The sequence below is a fragment of the Rhipicephalus microplus genome, unplaced genomic scaffold (genome assembly GCF_043290135.1).
Source record: "Rhipicephalus microplus isolate Deutch F79 unplaced genomic scaffold, USDA_Rmic scaffold_16, whole genome shotgun sequence".
NCBI classification, from domain to species: domain Eukaryota; kingdom Metazoa; phylum Arthropoda; class Arachnida; order Ixodida; family Ixodidae; genus Rhipicephalus; species Rhipicephalus microplus.
Window position 1 is genome coordinate 5,977,780 of NW_027464589.1, and position 15,060 is coordinate 5,992,839.

Sequence of the window (15,060 nt, forward strand, 5' to 3'; positions counted from 1 at the left end):
TAAGTAGGATAGCCCAATGCTGAATACAGGCAGGGGCCGTAGCCGGTGTCTGACGATCCGCTCTTAGGAGACCCAGCAATGGTTGATGGTCGGTGATAAGCATGAACTGTCTGCCCAGAAGATAATCTCGGAATCGTGTGACGCCATAAACCAAAGCCAAAGCTTCACATTCGATCTCAAATAATTATTTTCTGCAGTGGTAAGCGTCCTACATTTGAAGCCAAACGGCTGATACTGTCCTTCAATTCGGTGAAATAGGGCCCCTCTCACACCGTAGGGTGACGCATCACACTCCAGAAACAGCTCTCATGTGGGATCGAAGTGGTTTAGCACTGGCGCGGACACACTTAACGGCTTTTGCTTTCCAGAAGGCATCGTTTTCGCGTTCATCTCTCGATCATTTTGATTTATTTTCTAGCAGACGGTAAGGGAATTCGGGAGCGTGGGCAGATTAGGCGAGAATTTACTGTAGAAAGTTAGCATGCCCAAAAAAGACAACAGCTCTGTGACATTGCAAGCAGTCAGTGCCAGCTTAAGGGGGAGGTGGCGTTGAAAAAATGCTGTTTTTTTTGTTGACCTCGAGCAATAAAATTTGTCATGCATACTCATGGGTGTCTTGAATAGGGAAATATGTAGTTTTGTCATGATACCTTTAGTAGTTCTGAAGTTACATCATGCTACGTGGTTGGAATTATATGGTCTGCTCGTGGAAAGCCTACTACTGTAACAAAAATGCCAGGAAGCTGCAAATCGTGTTGATCTTTCCTCAAAAGAAGACTATTGGGTATGACAATCTCAGAATTTTTTATCTATTCTCTTTTTTTTTATAGAGATCATCACGGCTGCTTACGCATATTGTCAGAAACAGTGTCATGTACAAGTCATCTTACAGAAAAAAAAAACTGGGCCATAAGCGAGAATTCCAAGATTGTCAGACCCTCAAAAAATGTTTTCGGATGCAGAAAAAAAAAAGCTGCATCGAAATCTGACCAGTCGTTCCCAAGCTACACTTTCCACGAGCAATGCACAATGTTCTGAACACACTTGTGAAAAAAAAGCCTGTCGAAGTTATTGACTGGTTTTTGTCGACGAACTTTGTTGTTTATAGTTGGATATTGATGAAAATTGGCACAGATACTAAGAATGGCCTCACGGTGCTTTCATAGAACTTTTGAGACGATGCCACAAAGACTAAAAGAGAGACAAATAATTTCTTCTTTGAATCTTGTGGAAGGGCTGAGCATAATTCAAAAAAAAAAAAGCAGTATTGAGAAAACTGCACTCAAAGTTTCCACTTCTTTTTACGTCTATAAAATACATATAAATTTTGATTTCAGGTTTGTCTTGTGGTACTTGACTTTTCAGGCATGTGGTCTCTGCCCAGTGTGCCTTTCAATAATGTAATTAAGTACTTGATTACAAGTATTCACTGAACATTTTGTATATAAAGGTTTATTGCATCAAAAAAATGTCTCACACCATCATCAAGTTATGGGCAGGAGACTGGTACACAGGAATTTTTTAGCAGTTTATTTAATGACACGAGATGGGCATATAAAAATTTGTGCCCCTGCTTCATACATGCTGTTTTGCCACTCTAGTCGTGAACGCATCATCATACGGCCTGTCAAAACATTCATAGGCGCTCGTGGCGATACCAAGCACGTCTAAATCGCCTCACAAAAGCTTATTGGCAGCACTCTATATGACCGTGGAGTGCGCGGCCACGTGGACAGTGCAGCCAGTGCGTGATGCACTTGGCGGCGTTGTGTAGCTACGATGATAAAAAAACGGCACGCTCTGCGCTTGGTATCGCATTTTCGAGTGACCACGGTTCGGAGAAGCTAGCGAGCGACATGCTTCGTTGCTTGCGAAGAAGCGAGTGCGCTAGCGCGGCGTTCTTTCCCGCGGTCTCGCCGTGAGCAGAGTTAAGCCTAAAGACGACTCCGATGATGCGCAGCGCTTGTAGGCCGCGTGCCCGCACGTAGTAATCTGATCGTAAATCCGCTTACAGCTTCGTTGCTTGCGAAAAAGCACATCGTTCTTGCCAGCAGTCTCGCCATCAGCTGAGTTTGGCCTGCCAAATGAGCGCGAAACGCTCGTCATTTATGGCGGTGCTATCTACGTAGGGGTAAGGATCTTTGTACTTGGCTTTTAAGATCAGCAATTTTGGCGTTTGCTAATTTCAGAGGCTATGCCTTGCGATAAAGGAGTTGCCTGCTGATTGAGCACAAAATGCCTGTAATCTATGGCGGCTTCACTTACGTAGGGCTAATTATAATTAGGTTTACGCTTTTTTAAAACATTTTTACGTTATTTTTGTGGCATATAAGCTCTAAAAGCGTTAAAACTAATTTAAAGACAATCGTACTTAAGTGGCGCCACTACTGCAGTTCCGACGACGACCACTTCCCAAGTGACAACTGATAATCCGGCAGACAAGGGAAATCTAGGAGGCTCTGATCGGGTTAATGGCGAGGCGAGCTCAGGCCACATGGCGGCCACAGCCAATCAGAGGCCTCGAAATGACCTTCAAACATTTGATTTTTGTGCGTTTGTTTTTAAAAGGAGGAACCAGCTGAGGCAGCACATTAAAAACTCGAAGAATTGCTTTTTCCAATCGGCGAAAAAAGCCAGCTCCCGGTCGTGCCATCGCGAAGCTATAATTTTTTTGAAAATCGCTGTTTTCTCGTGATTTTTCAGCAAAAAGTTTCGCTACCTAGGAGGGTGAAACGAATTTTCTAAAGCACTTCTGCATGGTTTTCAGTGTAGATATTTTGGAATCAAATAGAAAAAGGGTTCCAAAAACTGAAAACATGATTTTCAAAAAACATTTTTTTTTGCCATTTTTCGCGATACCAAAGCCACGTCCCCCCTTAATTGCTTCGAAGGGGGTGGAACCCTGCCGCGCCAATTCTGTGTCCTAGATACGTAACTGACTCCTCCCCTACCGGTGTTTGTTTGAGCCGAGTTGACGCCGTATTCCCCGAACCGCTGCAAGACTGCTTCAAGGTCCGCAGTTGGCTTATCGTTCGCATCTTTTATCAGGGCGTCATCCAAGTACACTTGAGCCCCTGGAAGGCCTCGTAGAACATGCTCAATGGTTCTTTGAAAGATCGCAGGGGCTGAGGCTATCCCAAATGGTAGCCTATTATAACAAAAGAGGCTCTTGTGAGTGCTTATAACTTCTAGCTTGCGCGACTTTTCATCTAGAAAAACTTGGTTGTAAGCCACAAGAGTGGAAGCTTGAGTTAGTTGGTGCGTAGTCATATTTGCAAGATGTTTCAGTGCGGGAACAAAAGAAAAAGGACAGGGTAGACAGAAAGAGTGCACAGCGCTCTTTCTGTCTACCCTGTCTTTTTTCCTTTGTTCGCGCACTGAAACATCTTGCAAATATGGTTGTAAGCATCACGTAGATCCAAAATGCTGAATTGCTGCCCTCCACGAAGCGTAGCAAAAATGTCATCCACTACGGGCACAGGATATCTCTCCATTTCACATACTGGGTTAAGAGTAACTTTGAAATCGCCACAGATGCGGACTCTTTCGTCACGTTTCCACACAGGCACCACTGGGTTTGCCCATTCTGAATAGGAAACTGGCGAAATAATGCCTACGACCACGAGCCGCTCCAGCTCGGCGGACAGTTTGTATAGCAAAACAAAAGGAATTTTCCTTGCCTTACAGAACCTTGGGGTAGCTCCGTCCTTTATATGAAGCCTTGCTGTGGTACCTTGATGGCTGCCATGCCTGCCGCAAAAAGGTCTGTGTACAGTTGCATCACGGGGTAGCTGCCGGACTCTCCAGCTTCCCGCCAGATGAGAGTGACGCGAAGTGAAGAAGCAGTGCCTCTAGTGTCTCGAGCATCTGCAACAGGTCACAGCCATAAAGGGCCTTTACTCGTGCCAAGTGACCTTGACACTCGTGCCAAGTGACCTTGACACCCACCTTTGTAGCACCTACGCCATTGTAATGCGCATTCCTAGGCTAGATGCGTCTGTTTTCCACAGCACCTGCGATAAGCTGTTCGGTTCTCTCCGGCTGATTGTGGCTTGTCTGTTATGCTGCACGCTGAACACCCTGATTGTGCCACCTTGCCCGTTCATCTGTTGAGACCCTACGCACTTTCGGCTGCCAGAGCTAACGCCTCTGCTTCTGCCATGTCAAGTCCTTTCTAACTAATAGTTGTTTGTGCAATTTTTTTTAGTGCACTCCACAAACGGTGCGATCCCTCAGCATTCGCTCTAACATTGAAGAGAAGTTGCAGTTATGATTCAACTTGCGAATTTTGATGATAAATGCCTGCACGCAGTTTCCTTGTTGGTTCCTGGGAAAGAACTTGAAACTTTTTGATATCTTGTTCGAGGATAGATCATAATGCTTCCTTCAAGGTTGAAACAATTTGATAGCTCAGTGAGCTCGGTTTTCGCGGTGGGATTCGGCCGCAAAGGATTTCAATGGTCCTCGATCCTAACGCTGCCACCAACAAGGCCCCTTTCTTCGCATCGTCAATTACTTCATTTGCTTCGAAGTGGCCATCAATCTTAACAAGATGCGCTTGCCACTTATCTGTCTCCTCCACAAAATGCGGAAGCTTGAGGACCATGGTCACAGGCAGGCAGATGGGTGTTGTCATCTCAATCTCGGGGCTGGCGCCCGGCTTAGGTGGATCAAAGGGTATTCTCATCGCCACTTTTATGTGGGCGAGGGAAATGCCGCTTTAGCAGTAGACGAAGCGGTCAGATCATGCCAACTGAAAAAGCCTGTAGTTTTTTTCGCACTCGTGAATATATAAGAAAGTAAAGCGTAGAGGGAAGGGGGCAAAAGATTGCCCAGTTGAAGATAGTGCACATGCGCACTTGAAAGCTAGGGTCAAGTCATTGAATGGGTTACCGGAACTTGGTTGTGGGATTGCTTGAAAAAGGTCTATTGACGTCATCGGGAAACTTGATCAGTCGCAACACATTTCCACTTGCTGGGATGCCTGGTTCTTTACTGTTTATGTGGTGTTGAAGCTTCTCCACAGCTCAATCGCTTGATTTTCAGAAGACAATGATTTGAAGCAAAACTGTGTTCCAAAACCCAGACACAAACTTGGCCCGATCTTTCTTCGATTTTCGATTCGATTTTTGAGAGCAGACTCGTACGCTATCTGGGAGAAGCAACACAATACACAAATAATGCGTTTAATTATGGGTATGCTGATCAACAGGTGGCATGACAATCTGCTCACTCCCGCTCTCACTGCTGAGTTAGAGAGCTCCACTTTTATTGAATTGAGTTCATTGACAACTAGGATGACCAGGCAAAAAAGCTGCATTGAGGAGCATGGTCCTATCCACTCCCATTGCCGAGTGAGTGAGCTCCACTTTTTATTGAATTGAGTTCATTGACAACAAAGATGACCAGGCGAAAAAGTTGCATTGAGCACCAAGGTCCTATCCGCTCCCATTGCCGAGTCTGTGAGCTCCACTTTTATATTGAATTGAGTTTATTGACAAGGATGACCATGCAAAAAGGCTGCATTGAGCACCATGGTCCTATACGCTTTCATTGCAAAGTGAGTGAGCTCCACTTTTTGTTGAATTGAGTTCATTGACAACAAGGATGACCAAACAAAAAGGCTGCATTGAGCACCATGGTCCTATACGCTTCCATTGCCGAGTGAGTGAGCTCCATTTTTTGTTGAATTGAGTTCATTGACAACAAGGATGACCAGGCAAAAAGGCTGCATTGAGCACCATGGTTCTGTCCACTCCCATTGCCGACAGTTATCCTACCTACTCAAATATCAGCATTACTGTCAGCCTTATATCAGTTTATGTTTGTACTATAGTCTATTCACGCATATCTTAATGCACTAGGACTCATGTGCCACCTTAATGTTTATTGATCTTTCAAGGAATGCTCTCGATAGAAACATCATTTTTGGGACAAATCTTTCCTAAAAATGTCTCTTCTGGATTGCAACCACTGATAACTCATATTTGAAGCTAGAAGATATAAAGGGGTATCGTAGAGCACCGATTATGTGAAATATTGACGTTGAATATCATTGCACCATCGTCAGAAAATCTAATTTTATGCCGGTGGATTCATGAGTCACCTCGCCAGCCTCATTCAGATGCAAGGGAAGGTTTGAGTTTGGATCTCGGCAAATCTGGCTGAGCGATGTTAATGAGCTAGAGTCTCGTCGAGAAATGAGCTCTCTAGAATAATGCATCTTGAGCTAGTTTGATCTTCCAAAGGCAAAGGAGACACTGGAGAAGGACGGACAGAAGGAACGCACTGTTCTCGGTCCGTCCTCATCAGGTGCGCACTGTTTTTTTTTTCTCGGTATTTTGTGCAAAACGTGTTTCTTGAGTGAGTTCCAGTTTTTTGCCCACTTATGGCTATCAATCAGTGGGCGTGAATAAAGTGTTTGTGCAGGTGTGCTGCCCGACCGGGAGATGCGGCAGATGGTGCTAGACACGTTTGGCTTCCACAGTGAGGTGTTCAAGAAGCTTGCCCGCATGATGTACTGGATGCCCAAGTTCAAGCACATGAGCCCCTTCCCGCTGCCCAACCCTGTGCCTCGGGACCCCTATGAGCTGGCCCAGCTGGCCATCAGGCGCATGTGCGTCGACATTCAGAGCATCATTACCGTGCACAGGGTGGGTGGCGATATATGGTGGGCCGAGGGGGGAAAATTGACCAGCCAGAAATAGATATGCGCACATCTCAACAGGTGGCGGGAGCTGATTTTCTTTGGCACTGGGATACTATAGTTGCCTGGCCACTGATTGAAAGAACCACTTTTCTATGTCCTTTTATAAATAGACTGCAAAATACTAAAATAGCCTTCCTCATGATGTTGCCACCATTGCATGCATACCCATCAACATTGCTTTATCAAATGTGTTTGTATTTTTGAAGATGAAAACTTTTGGCAATAAAAATGTTAAGGGGAGATGCTACTCGAAGACACTTTTTTTTAAATATTCACCCTAGATCAATGAAACTTAAGCTGTTTATGGAACTTTTTATGCTGATTTCAAATATATAATTAGTTTTCTTGCAAGTTACACACTTTTAGCTCTGCAACATGACAAAGTAAAAACCTTAATCCTTTTGCCCCCCTCTTTTCATCCCTCATCTTCTGTAATTGTTTATCATTCATAGCTCATAATGCTTCAAATAAAGTGTAGAGTGCAAATAACTAATTAGGAAGGACATACAAAATATGTAATATGAGTGAAAACTAATAGACGTAAAAAGTCTATATTTCACCTACCCTAGTAAAGCTAGACATACAATTTTTTATTATAAAATAGAATATTGAAATTTAAACTAGATAATTGCATTTGTAATACTTTGGAAAATATTTGTGCAAAATTTCATGGATATTTGATCACTAGAAGTGCCCAAAAAAAAGGGGGCACATTGGAAAAAATGGCGAAATTTGTGTTTTGAGAAAAACGAGTTTTAAAGTTAAAATTGAGTTTTTATTTATAAAAGATAATAAATCAGATGAAATTTGCACACCAAAAAGAACAATCCTTCTTGTAGTGGCCACTGCGACTAAAATACGTCAGCTCCGTGAGTTTGTCCCTCTCAGCTTTTTCGAGCCAACTCCTCACAGCATTTCGCTCACAGACAGGGCCATGAAACGTTTGCCAAACTTTCGCTCCATCTGACAGAGCCTTGTGCCAACTGCAAGCTAGGAAGAAGTTCGACAGGACTACAAATACCAAACTAAGTCCAGTGTCATGCCATTTTGCAGCTTGTGCCACATACTGTCGTACATAATGGCAATGTCGTCCCTGCTAAGTTCTCTCACTGCGAGCTCTTTCGACCTCTCAAGATTGGCGCTGACGTCATCCATTGCCGCATCAAGAACTTTCCGGCTGACGGGTGTGAATGACTTTTAATGCATTGGCTTTTGCAAGCCAACAAAGGCCGCAAATCGGATCAGCTGCTCTTAGCCTATTCCTACGGAGCGTGTTGCACAACGGCTTTCACTTGCAAGCGATGCTTTTTTTTCATTCATAGCGGAGATAATTACACGAGAAAAGCATTGTTCAGCTGCGCTGCTCGACAAGACATGGACCCCACAAATAGGTTTCCCAGCACATACAGGTGCGCAGCAGCCAATGGAAGTCGCTGCTTCGTACCATGTGATAAGCCAGTCGCGGCGTTCAGAAAAAATGCAGAAGAGTGCTTCTTTTTATTATTTCTTGCGCTGCATCAGCGAGGGAAACTGTTGGTATTTGAAGAGTGAGGCTCGAATCTTTGACTCATGCGATGAACTATGGCGCATTATCAGCGGCAAGGTGCTCGAAGACTGCACACTTTCGACTTTTAATAGGCACCTTGTGCTCTTTAGATGCAATTTTAAAGCATTTCCAGTTAGGTCTCGACCTGTATTATTTTTTTCATAACAGTAGAGGTACTAATCTTATCAAAAGAGGCAAAAATTAAAAATCGGTAATTTTGAAAAAAAAAAAATGCATTTTTCGACCCGCATCTCCCCTTAATATTGTAATGTACAAGAACCACTCACTCGAACACAATCCAACACAACTCTGTCTTCCTCGTTCTCTTTTTCTGGTCTACCGCTCACGTGCCGGTCACCCCATTGCTATTATCCACTACATTCGCCGCCCCCTCTTCCCTGGAGTCTGAGTAAGAAGACGAAGAGACATGAATATGGAAATCACGCGGCACATAAAGTTTCAACTGGCTCGCATGGGCAGGAAAAACACGGTTTCCGCTTTTGGTGCCCAGTTCGGGAATAACTTCCAGGCGAAACGTAACAGCGCCTAGGGCTTTCACCACCATACTGGGGTATGGTGGTCACCACCATACTGGGGTATGCGGAACACGCTGGGTGCGTCGAACCAGCACTAGGTCTTCTGGTTTGAAAGGGGTGTGGTTCTCGTTGGGAGGCGAGCGGAATTTCGCATGACGATGCGCTATGGTCAGGTTCGCTCTAAAGAGAGCCTTTCGAAGAAGCTCCGAAGTACTTGTGTAATCCAGACGGTTTTGCTTTGTTGTGTTCAAACCAAAGAAGCTCACTGGCGGAAGCCTTGAAGTCTTTCCATAGATAAGCCTGAACGGTGACTCCCGTGTGATTTCCTGCTGTGACGTATTCAAGGCAAAGACAGCTGCGGCGACGTATTCGTCCCAGTTGTTATGACTGGGACTCACGTATGTCCTTTATGGTACGGTTTGTACGTTCCACCAGACCGTTTGTTTGTGGGTGCTGAGAAGTGGCCGCAGCATGCCGAATTCCATGTTCGCTCAGTAGGTTTCTAAATGCGTGGGATGTGAAAGCCGTGTTATGGTCAGTGATGCGCAAGTGTGGCGTGCCGTGTCGAAAATTACCGGCGTGTGGGGTGACCGGCGCCTGACCGCTTACGCGCCGGTCACCCCATTGCTATCATCCACTACAATATGCTAACTTGCCTCTTACATAAGAGCCCTTCATGGGTCTTTTAAGAAAATAATGTGATTTGGTGCAAAAAGAAAGAGCAGTTCACCTCTGCCCACTTTAGAAGTGTGCTTCTGTTTTTTTTAACCAAAAATAATCATAAGCCAGTGTTCCATATCTTTTATTAAAGGTTCTTTACCATTGAGTAAAGTTGACGTGAGAGGTGCTTGGGGATGTAGCTCAGCAGGAGTGAAGATTCGACAGGTGACATTGAATGATTATGAACAAACTGCATTACATTTTCATTTGATAAATTGCAAGTAGAAAGATTGTAATTAGCAATTTACGGCGGATGCAACCAACAGGCCCTCACTCGCCTACGTCTCGTTTGCAAGGAAGTACACAGCACTTAGCTGTGTCGTTCTACCACACCGTGATAACAGCCCAAACTGTCCATGGGTGTTTCGTCATGCGGTGTTTACATTCGAAAAACACATGGCAGGAGGGGGGCATAAAGAAAGCGGAGTAACAGAGGGAACAGTATGGCCGAACATGGATGGCGCTATGCCTTCCTGTGCTGCTGATGACGGGTCCCCAACTGACCTTTGACCTCATATTTACTTTTGATGACGGGTCCCCAACCGACCTTTGACCTCATATGAGCCAAAGGTCATAACCGACCTTTGGCTCATATTTGATCGCCGGCTAGAGGCTTCCGTATTCCTGCATGTGCAGTGTCAAGTGCGCTGCTATTTGCTGTGGGAGGGGAGGGGAGTTCAGCTCATTCTGTGCCAGGAAGGCCTTTGTTACCGGAGACGAGCACTGGGCCTCGCGTAAGTGTTTATTCACCCGACTCTCGAGCAAGAGCCACTTCTCGTTGGTACCAGGTATTCCAAGACAGTAACGGTCTATGGCATAACTTACGCTTTATCAGGTCTCCAAGAAAAGGTTAGTCTCTGCGAGGCTGAGCTTGTCTGCATGGAACGCGCCTACGCATTGCTGTAAATAAAGGTCAACAACCTAGAAAACAGAAGCAGGCGATCGAATATAATTGTGTATGGTATACCTGAAGTTGATGAAGAGACAAGTGAAAGTCTTGAACAAACAGTAAATAGGACTATTGTTCAGGACACCCTTGATCTAGAACGGTCGGCTGCTGACCCGCAGGTCGCGGAATCGAATTCCGACTGCGGCGGCTGCATTTCCTATGGAGGTGGAAATGTTGTAGGCCCGTGTGCTCAGATTTGGGTGCACGTTAAAGAACCTCACGTGGTCGAAATTTCCGGAGCCCTCCATTACGGCGTCTCTCATAATCATATGGTGGTTTCGGGACGTTAAACCCCACATATCATCATAATTGACCTAGAACGGGTTGCTATCAAACAAATACATTGTCTAGGACGAGCAGAAGAAAACAGATGTAGACCAGTCATTTTCAAGTGGCTCCATTTTAGGCAATAATCATCTATGCTTAAAAGCCGATGCAAACTGACTTCTCAGTCGGGGAAAATTTTTCGCTTAAAATTCGAGACATTAGATGAAAGCTATCAAACTGTGCCAAAAATCAAGAAAAGAAGAAGAAGGTGCCCCTAGTGTTTGACTAGTTGTGTATTTTTTAATAACCAAGCCTTTATATAGGATAAAGAAAAGAATGACTATGTTTTCATCCAAAAAAAAATATGATGAGGTGCCATTAAGGCTACACACAGTCAAGCTCGTCTGCACACAAGATCCAAGGCCTGACCATAATGAATGTTTATGCAAGAAGTGTTCTTAAAGTACTATGAATAGATTATGAAATAATAAGCATATTTAATGCAGGCAAAAGATGAAGTGCCCGATGCAGTGGACGACACATGGGTCGTGAGTGGCCAGTCACCACAACAGCAGGAACTCATCGAGCTACATCCGACAGACAAGCCAATCCGCATTGAAGGCCCATTCTCTATATATCTCCGCAGTAGCGCCATCTCCTACTTCCTGTTGCGAGCCGAGCCAACACCAATCCGAGTGGTTGAGATAGACTCTGATGGTGAGTGGACACTGTTCTGAAGTTTTGGTTGTCCCTGCATTAGCGAAATTTCAAAGTTTTTTGCGTTGATTTCAAAGATAGAACTGCTTCACTATTCTTAAGGGGAGATGCGGGTCGAAAAACCGCAATTTTTTTCGAAAAAGTCGATTTTGTGTTTTCTTGCGTTTTGTATTTCTCCAAGCCTTCTCCTTAATATAATAAAAAATCAAAGCTGAGAATAAGCTAGAAGTTATCAAAAAATACATTTGAAGCACTCGCGGTGGCTCGTGAAAGTGCGAAGTTGCCCGATTTTCATGCATGCAGCACTTCGCTCTACGGCATCGCCGGCTCTTGAAATTTCGCGGGCGTGTAGGCCTAACCCTCTTCTCCCAGAGCCCACTTCGGCAAAGCGGCATTCACGCTAAAAATACAACAAAAAATCGCTTTACCACTGCATTCTAGCGTGGCGACTGGGCCTTCAAAGTCACGTGGTATGATCGGAGCCCTGCCATTGGTTGCGAGCATTCCACCGCGCAGTCGGATGCGAGCGCTTTCTTCGTTCTCCTGCGTTTGCCGTGACATCGACGAACACAACCGTCGGAGTTATTATTTCCGCGTCATGGATGCCGGCGAGAAACGCTACTTTCGTTCACGGAAGTTCATTACGCGGCACCAGTACGAGGGAGGCACCCAAACGCAAGCTGTGAGTGCCGGCGAGAGGTCCGTCTGTTGGTAGGCCTAGCCGCGGCAGCAGCGACGCACTCGATTTGGATTGTTCGAGCTTTATTTGTACCATTGATGACTTCGTCAGCGTTTCAGAGTGAAAGATAAAGATGTTCGCAAGTGTCAGGACGAATGCGGAAGCACATTTATTTGTGAGAGCCGTGCGATGCAGAACCTCGTCAGTGGCATAGTATCCTCCACTGCGGGCGGTGCGAGCTGTCTATTTGAGTAATGGCAAGTAGACGATAAGGACTGGCATCACTTTCGGAACTTTAGCGCCGAAATGACGCATGTGCTGCAACTGTTCTTTCGTCTACGTATGCGTCAAGCTGCGTGTATCCGTCATGCAGTGGAAGCGAGGAGACGTCCGCCAGCGGCAGTGCACGGGACAGCTTCGCTGTGAGCGTGAAGTTAGTGGTCGCACCGTGTGCGATCGGCGTCGGGCACGAGCAGCTTGTGCAGGTTTCGTGCAATCATTGGTATTAAAAAAACGGTGCGTCACAAGAACTGCCATTCGCAAAAAAAAAAGTGCATACCGCCGCCGAAACCTCGAATGAGCCCGAGAGCAATGGCCCATTGCCACAGTACCGAAAAAAAAAAAAATTTACCGTCGGGAGGAGACAGCTTGCAGAGACTGTAAGGGTCCAATATATAGTGCTAGATTATTCTGAAACTGTCAACTTTTTCAAGATAGCTTTACCGACATTCTCTGTAAATTTCATTCATATTGGTTGAAGAGTACAGTATTAAACATGTTTTTGAACTTTCAGACCGCTTTTTCTCAGCTCCTCATTTTTCGGCGTTTTTAGAGCTTGTGCACTATAATTTGTGCGCTTTACGTAATCGGATTGCAATGAAACTTGGCATACTTAAAGTTTAACATGTCCTGAATTCAAATAAACAACCTTCAAAGGTCTCCAAAGCATATTCAGCTGGATAATTTCAAAAGCTTGTTCCTTGAGTATGGTAAAACTCAAATTCAGCATTAGAATTTTATTTAGGCCAGCACACAAATGTTACACAATGTTTCTTTGCTTTATTGAATTCTGCAATTCTTTAGGAGCAACATTGGCTATTTTTTAGAGCTTTCTTGGGCTTACTATTGTTATCTAAGCATGCACAAAAATGCATTGTTTCTACAAATGCATGCCCTGCAAGAAATTAACTAAATGAGCCATGAAAAAAATAAAAGCAGATTTGAAAAGAGGAGCTCCAACTCTATAACTGGTGAAAGTTTCATTGAACTGTCACAAATATCTGAAGAAAAAGTTTTTCGAGGAGCATCTCCCCTTAATGTCCTGATATCACAGAAACTGCTTTTGAGTGGGTTACTGGAAAATAAAAGGGAGACGGCTTGCAACGCTCGGAAGTGCTTTTTGAGTGTGATCGTTATGTGCTTTGTAGCATTTGAAATTTGACGTTGCAAACATGGCTACTTGATGCTCTAGAACACCTAGAACAGAGGCACGTTCTCTTATGAAGCTCTCATTACTGCCAAGGGGTGGTTCCCCATCTCAAGAGGTTTCCCATTAGACAAGCGATCATACAGCTTGCAAATATGTTGGCAAGGCGTATTCGTCATCCACTCGCAAACTCAAATGCTTTTTTCGAATCTGAACTGAAATTCACATTCCCTCATTTCCATAGAAAAGTAGAAAAAAAGTATGTTTGCAGTGTATGATGCAAGGGTGGAAGCACTTGCTCAGTTCGACCTAGTTTTCGAGTTAGTAATGCTAAGCTTTTGCTAATGGTGCTCAGTATGGCTAGGCTTGGCTATTCTTTTCCATGTATTAGTTCCCCACACATTACATGGCTTTAGTGGAAAGATGCCACGTGGCGGGCTATTACGCGTTCTGATTTTAGTTCCTTGGACCTGCTGTTATACGATTCTCGGCAGGAATATGTCACACGACTTATTGTTACATGTCGTGTGATTCTGGTCATATGAATAACTGGTACGTAGTTTCTTGCAGGGACACGTCACGTGACTAGCTGTTACATTATTTTAGTCATGTGACTACATGCTACGTGATGTGGTTTGTTACGCCATATCTAGATATGTGGCTAGTTGCAGCGTGAGGTGATTCTGTTGCGCGAGCACGGGCATAAGAGGGAAGTTGGGACACCACGAATTCTTGCTGAAGGTGCGTCTGAATAGAGAGAAGGCTTCCCATGCAAACCTATCAGTCTTGCACGTGTGAAAGATAACTGTGAAGGTATTCGATTTCATCTTTGTGTAAGTTAATCATGGGAGCACAAAATGAGCTTTAGTGCACATCACATTTAGGCGTACAGTGAAATCTCGATAGAATGAACTCCACAATAATGAACTTTTCAGATTAACATAGTTTTAAACATTCCCACGCCGACTGCTAATAGTTTCAATGTAAAATTATTTCACTACTGCGTACTTCAGAATACCAAACTTTTCAGAATAACGAACGTTAATTTAGCTCCACATTATATTACCAACGCCTCAGTTCTATGAACTTATCGTCTGAAATCCGTCGCGACCACCGGAGCGGTGTGCAAGCAAACGACAAAGCGGACACCTTGCTTCTCAACAGACGCGCGACGATGGGGAGGAAAAAAAACGACGAAAGGGGGACTTTCTTTTTTTTGTTGTTGAAACACCGACGCTGCAGGTTTAAAAACGAGCGCAGAGGCGAGGGCAACACGGGAGGGCAAAGTCAGCAAGGTAGAGAGGGAGTTGCGGAGCAGGATATGGGCGCGGAAAACCTGAGACAGCGAGAGCAAAAAATGAAACGCGAGAAAAATTTTTTTTTCGCACTTTCTTTATTTGAAAGAGGCGATAGCAGCTGTGACGCTTCAAGTTTTTCTTCGGAGGCCTTGTTTTTTCAGTTGTTTTCATCTCTTTTCGGTGATTACTTATCGGGTTCGCAAAGCAAGTCGG

The 15,060-nt window shown here is 44.6% G+C and overlaps 2 protein-coding genes across 5 annotated transcripts in view; one reads left to right on the top strand and one right to left on the bottom strand.

Moving 5' to 3' along the window:
• Positions 1-15,060, top strand: part of ECSIT (evolutionarily conserved signaling intermediate in Toll pathway, mitochondrial) — a 40,862-nt gene that overhangs the window by 14,115 nt on the left and 11,687 nt on the right. For all 3 annotated transcript variants that reach the window (XM_037417973.2, XM_037417974.2, XM_037417975.2), the window contains 2 exons: positions 6,430-6,653; positions 11,234-11,444. In XM_037417973.2, the coding sequence (XP_037273870.1) occupies positions 6,430-6,653; positions 11,234-11,444 (435 nt within the window). The remainder of the gene's footprint in view (positions 1-6,429; positions 6,654-11,233; positions 11,445-15,060) is intronic.
• LOC142784947 (uncharacterized) overlaps positions 1-15,060 on the bottom strand; it is a 67,763-nt gene that overhangs the window by 2,788 nt on the left and 49,915 nt on the right. Inside the window, exon 2 of one of the 2 annotated variants that reach the window (XM_075883337.1) lies at positions 3,704-3,867. The exons of the other annotated variant lie outside the window; for it this stretch is intronic. Coding sequence (XP_075739452.1) covers positions 3,781-3,867 — 87 coding nt within the window. The 3' untranslated portion in view covers positions 3,704-3,780. Of the gene's footprint in view, positions 1-3,703; positions 3,868-15,060 lie in introns of those variants that run through there. 2 annotated transcript variants of the gene reach the window in all.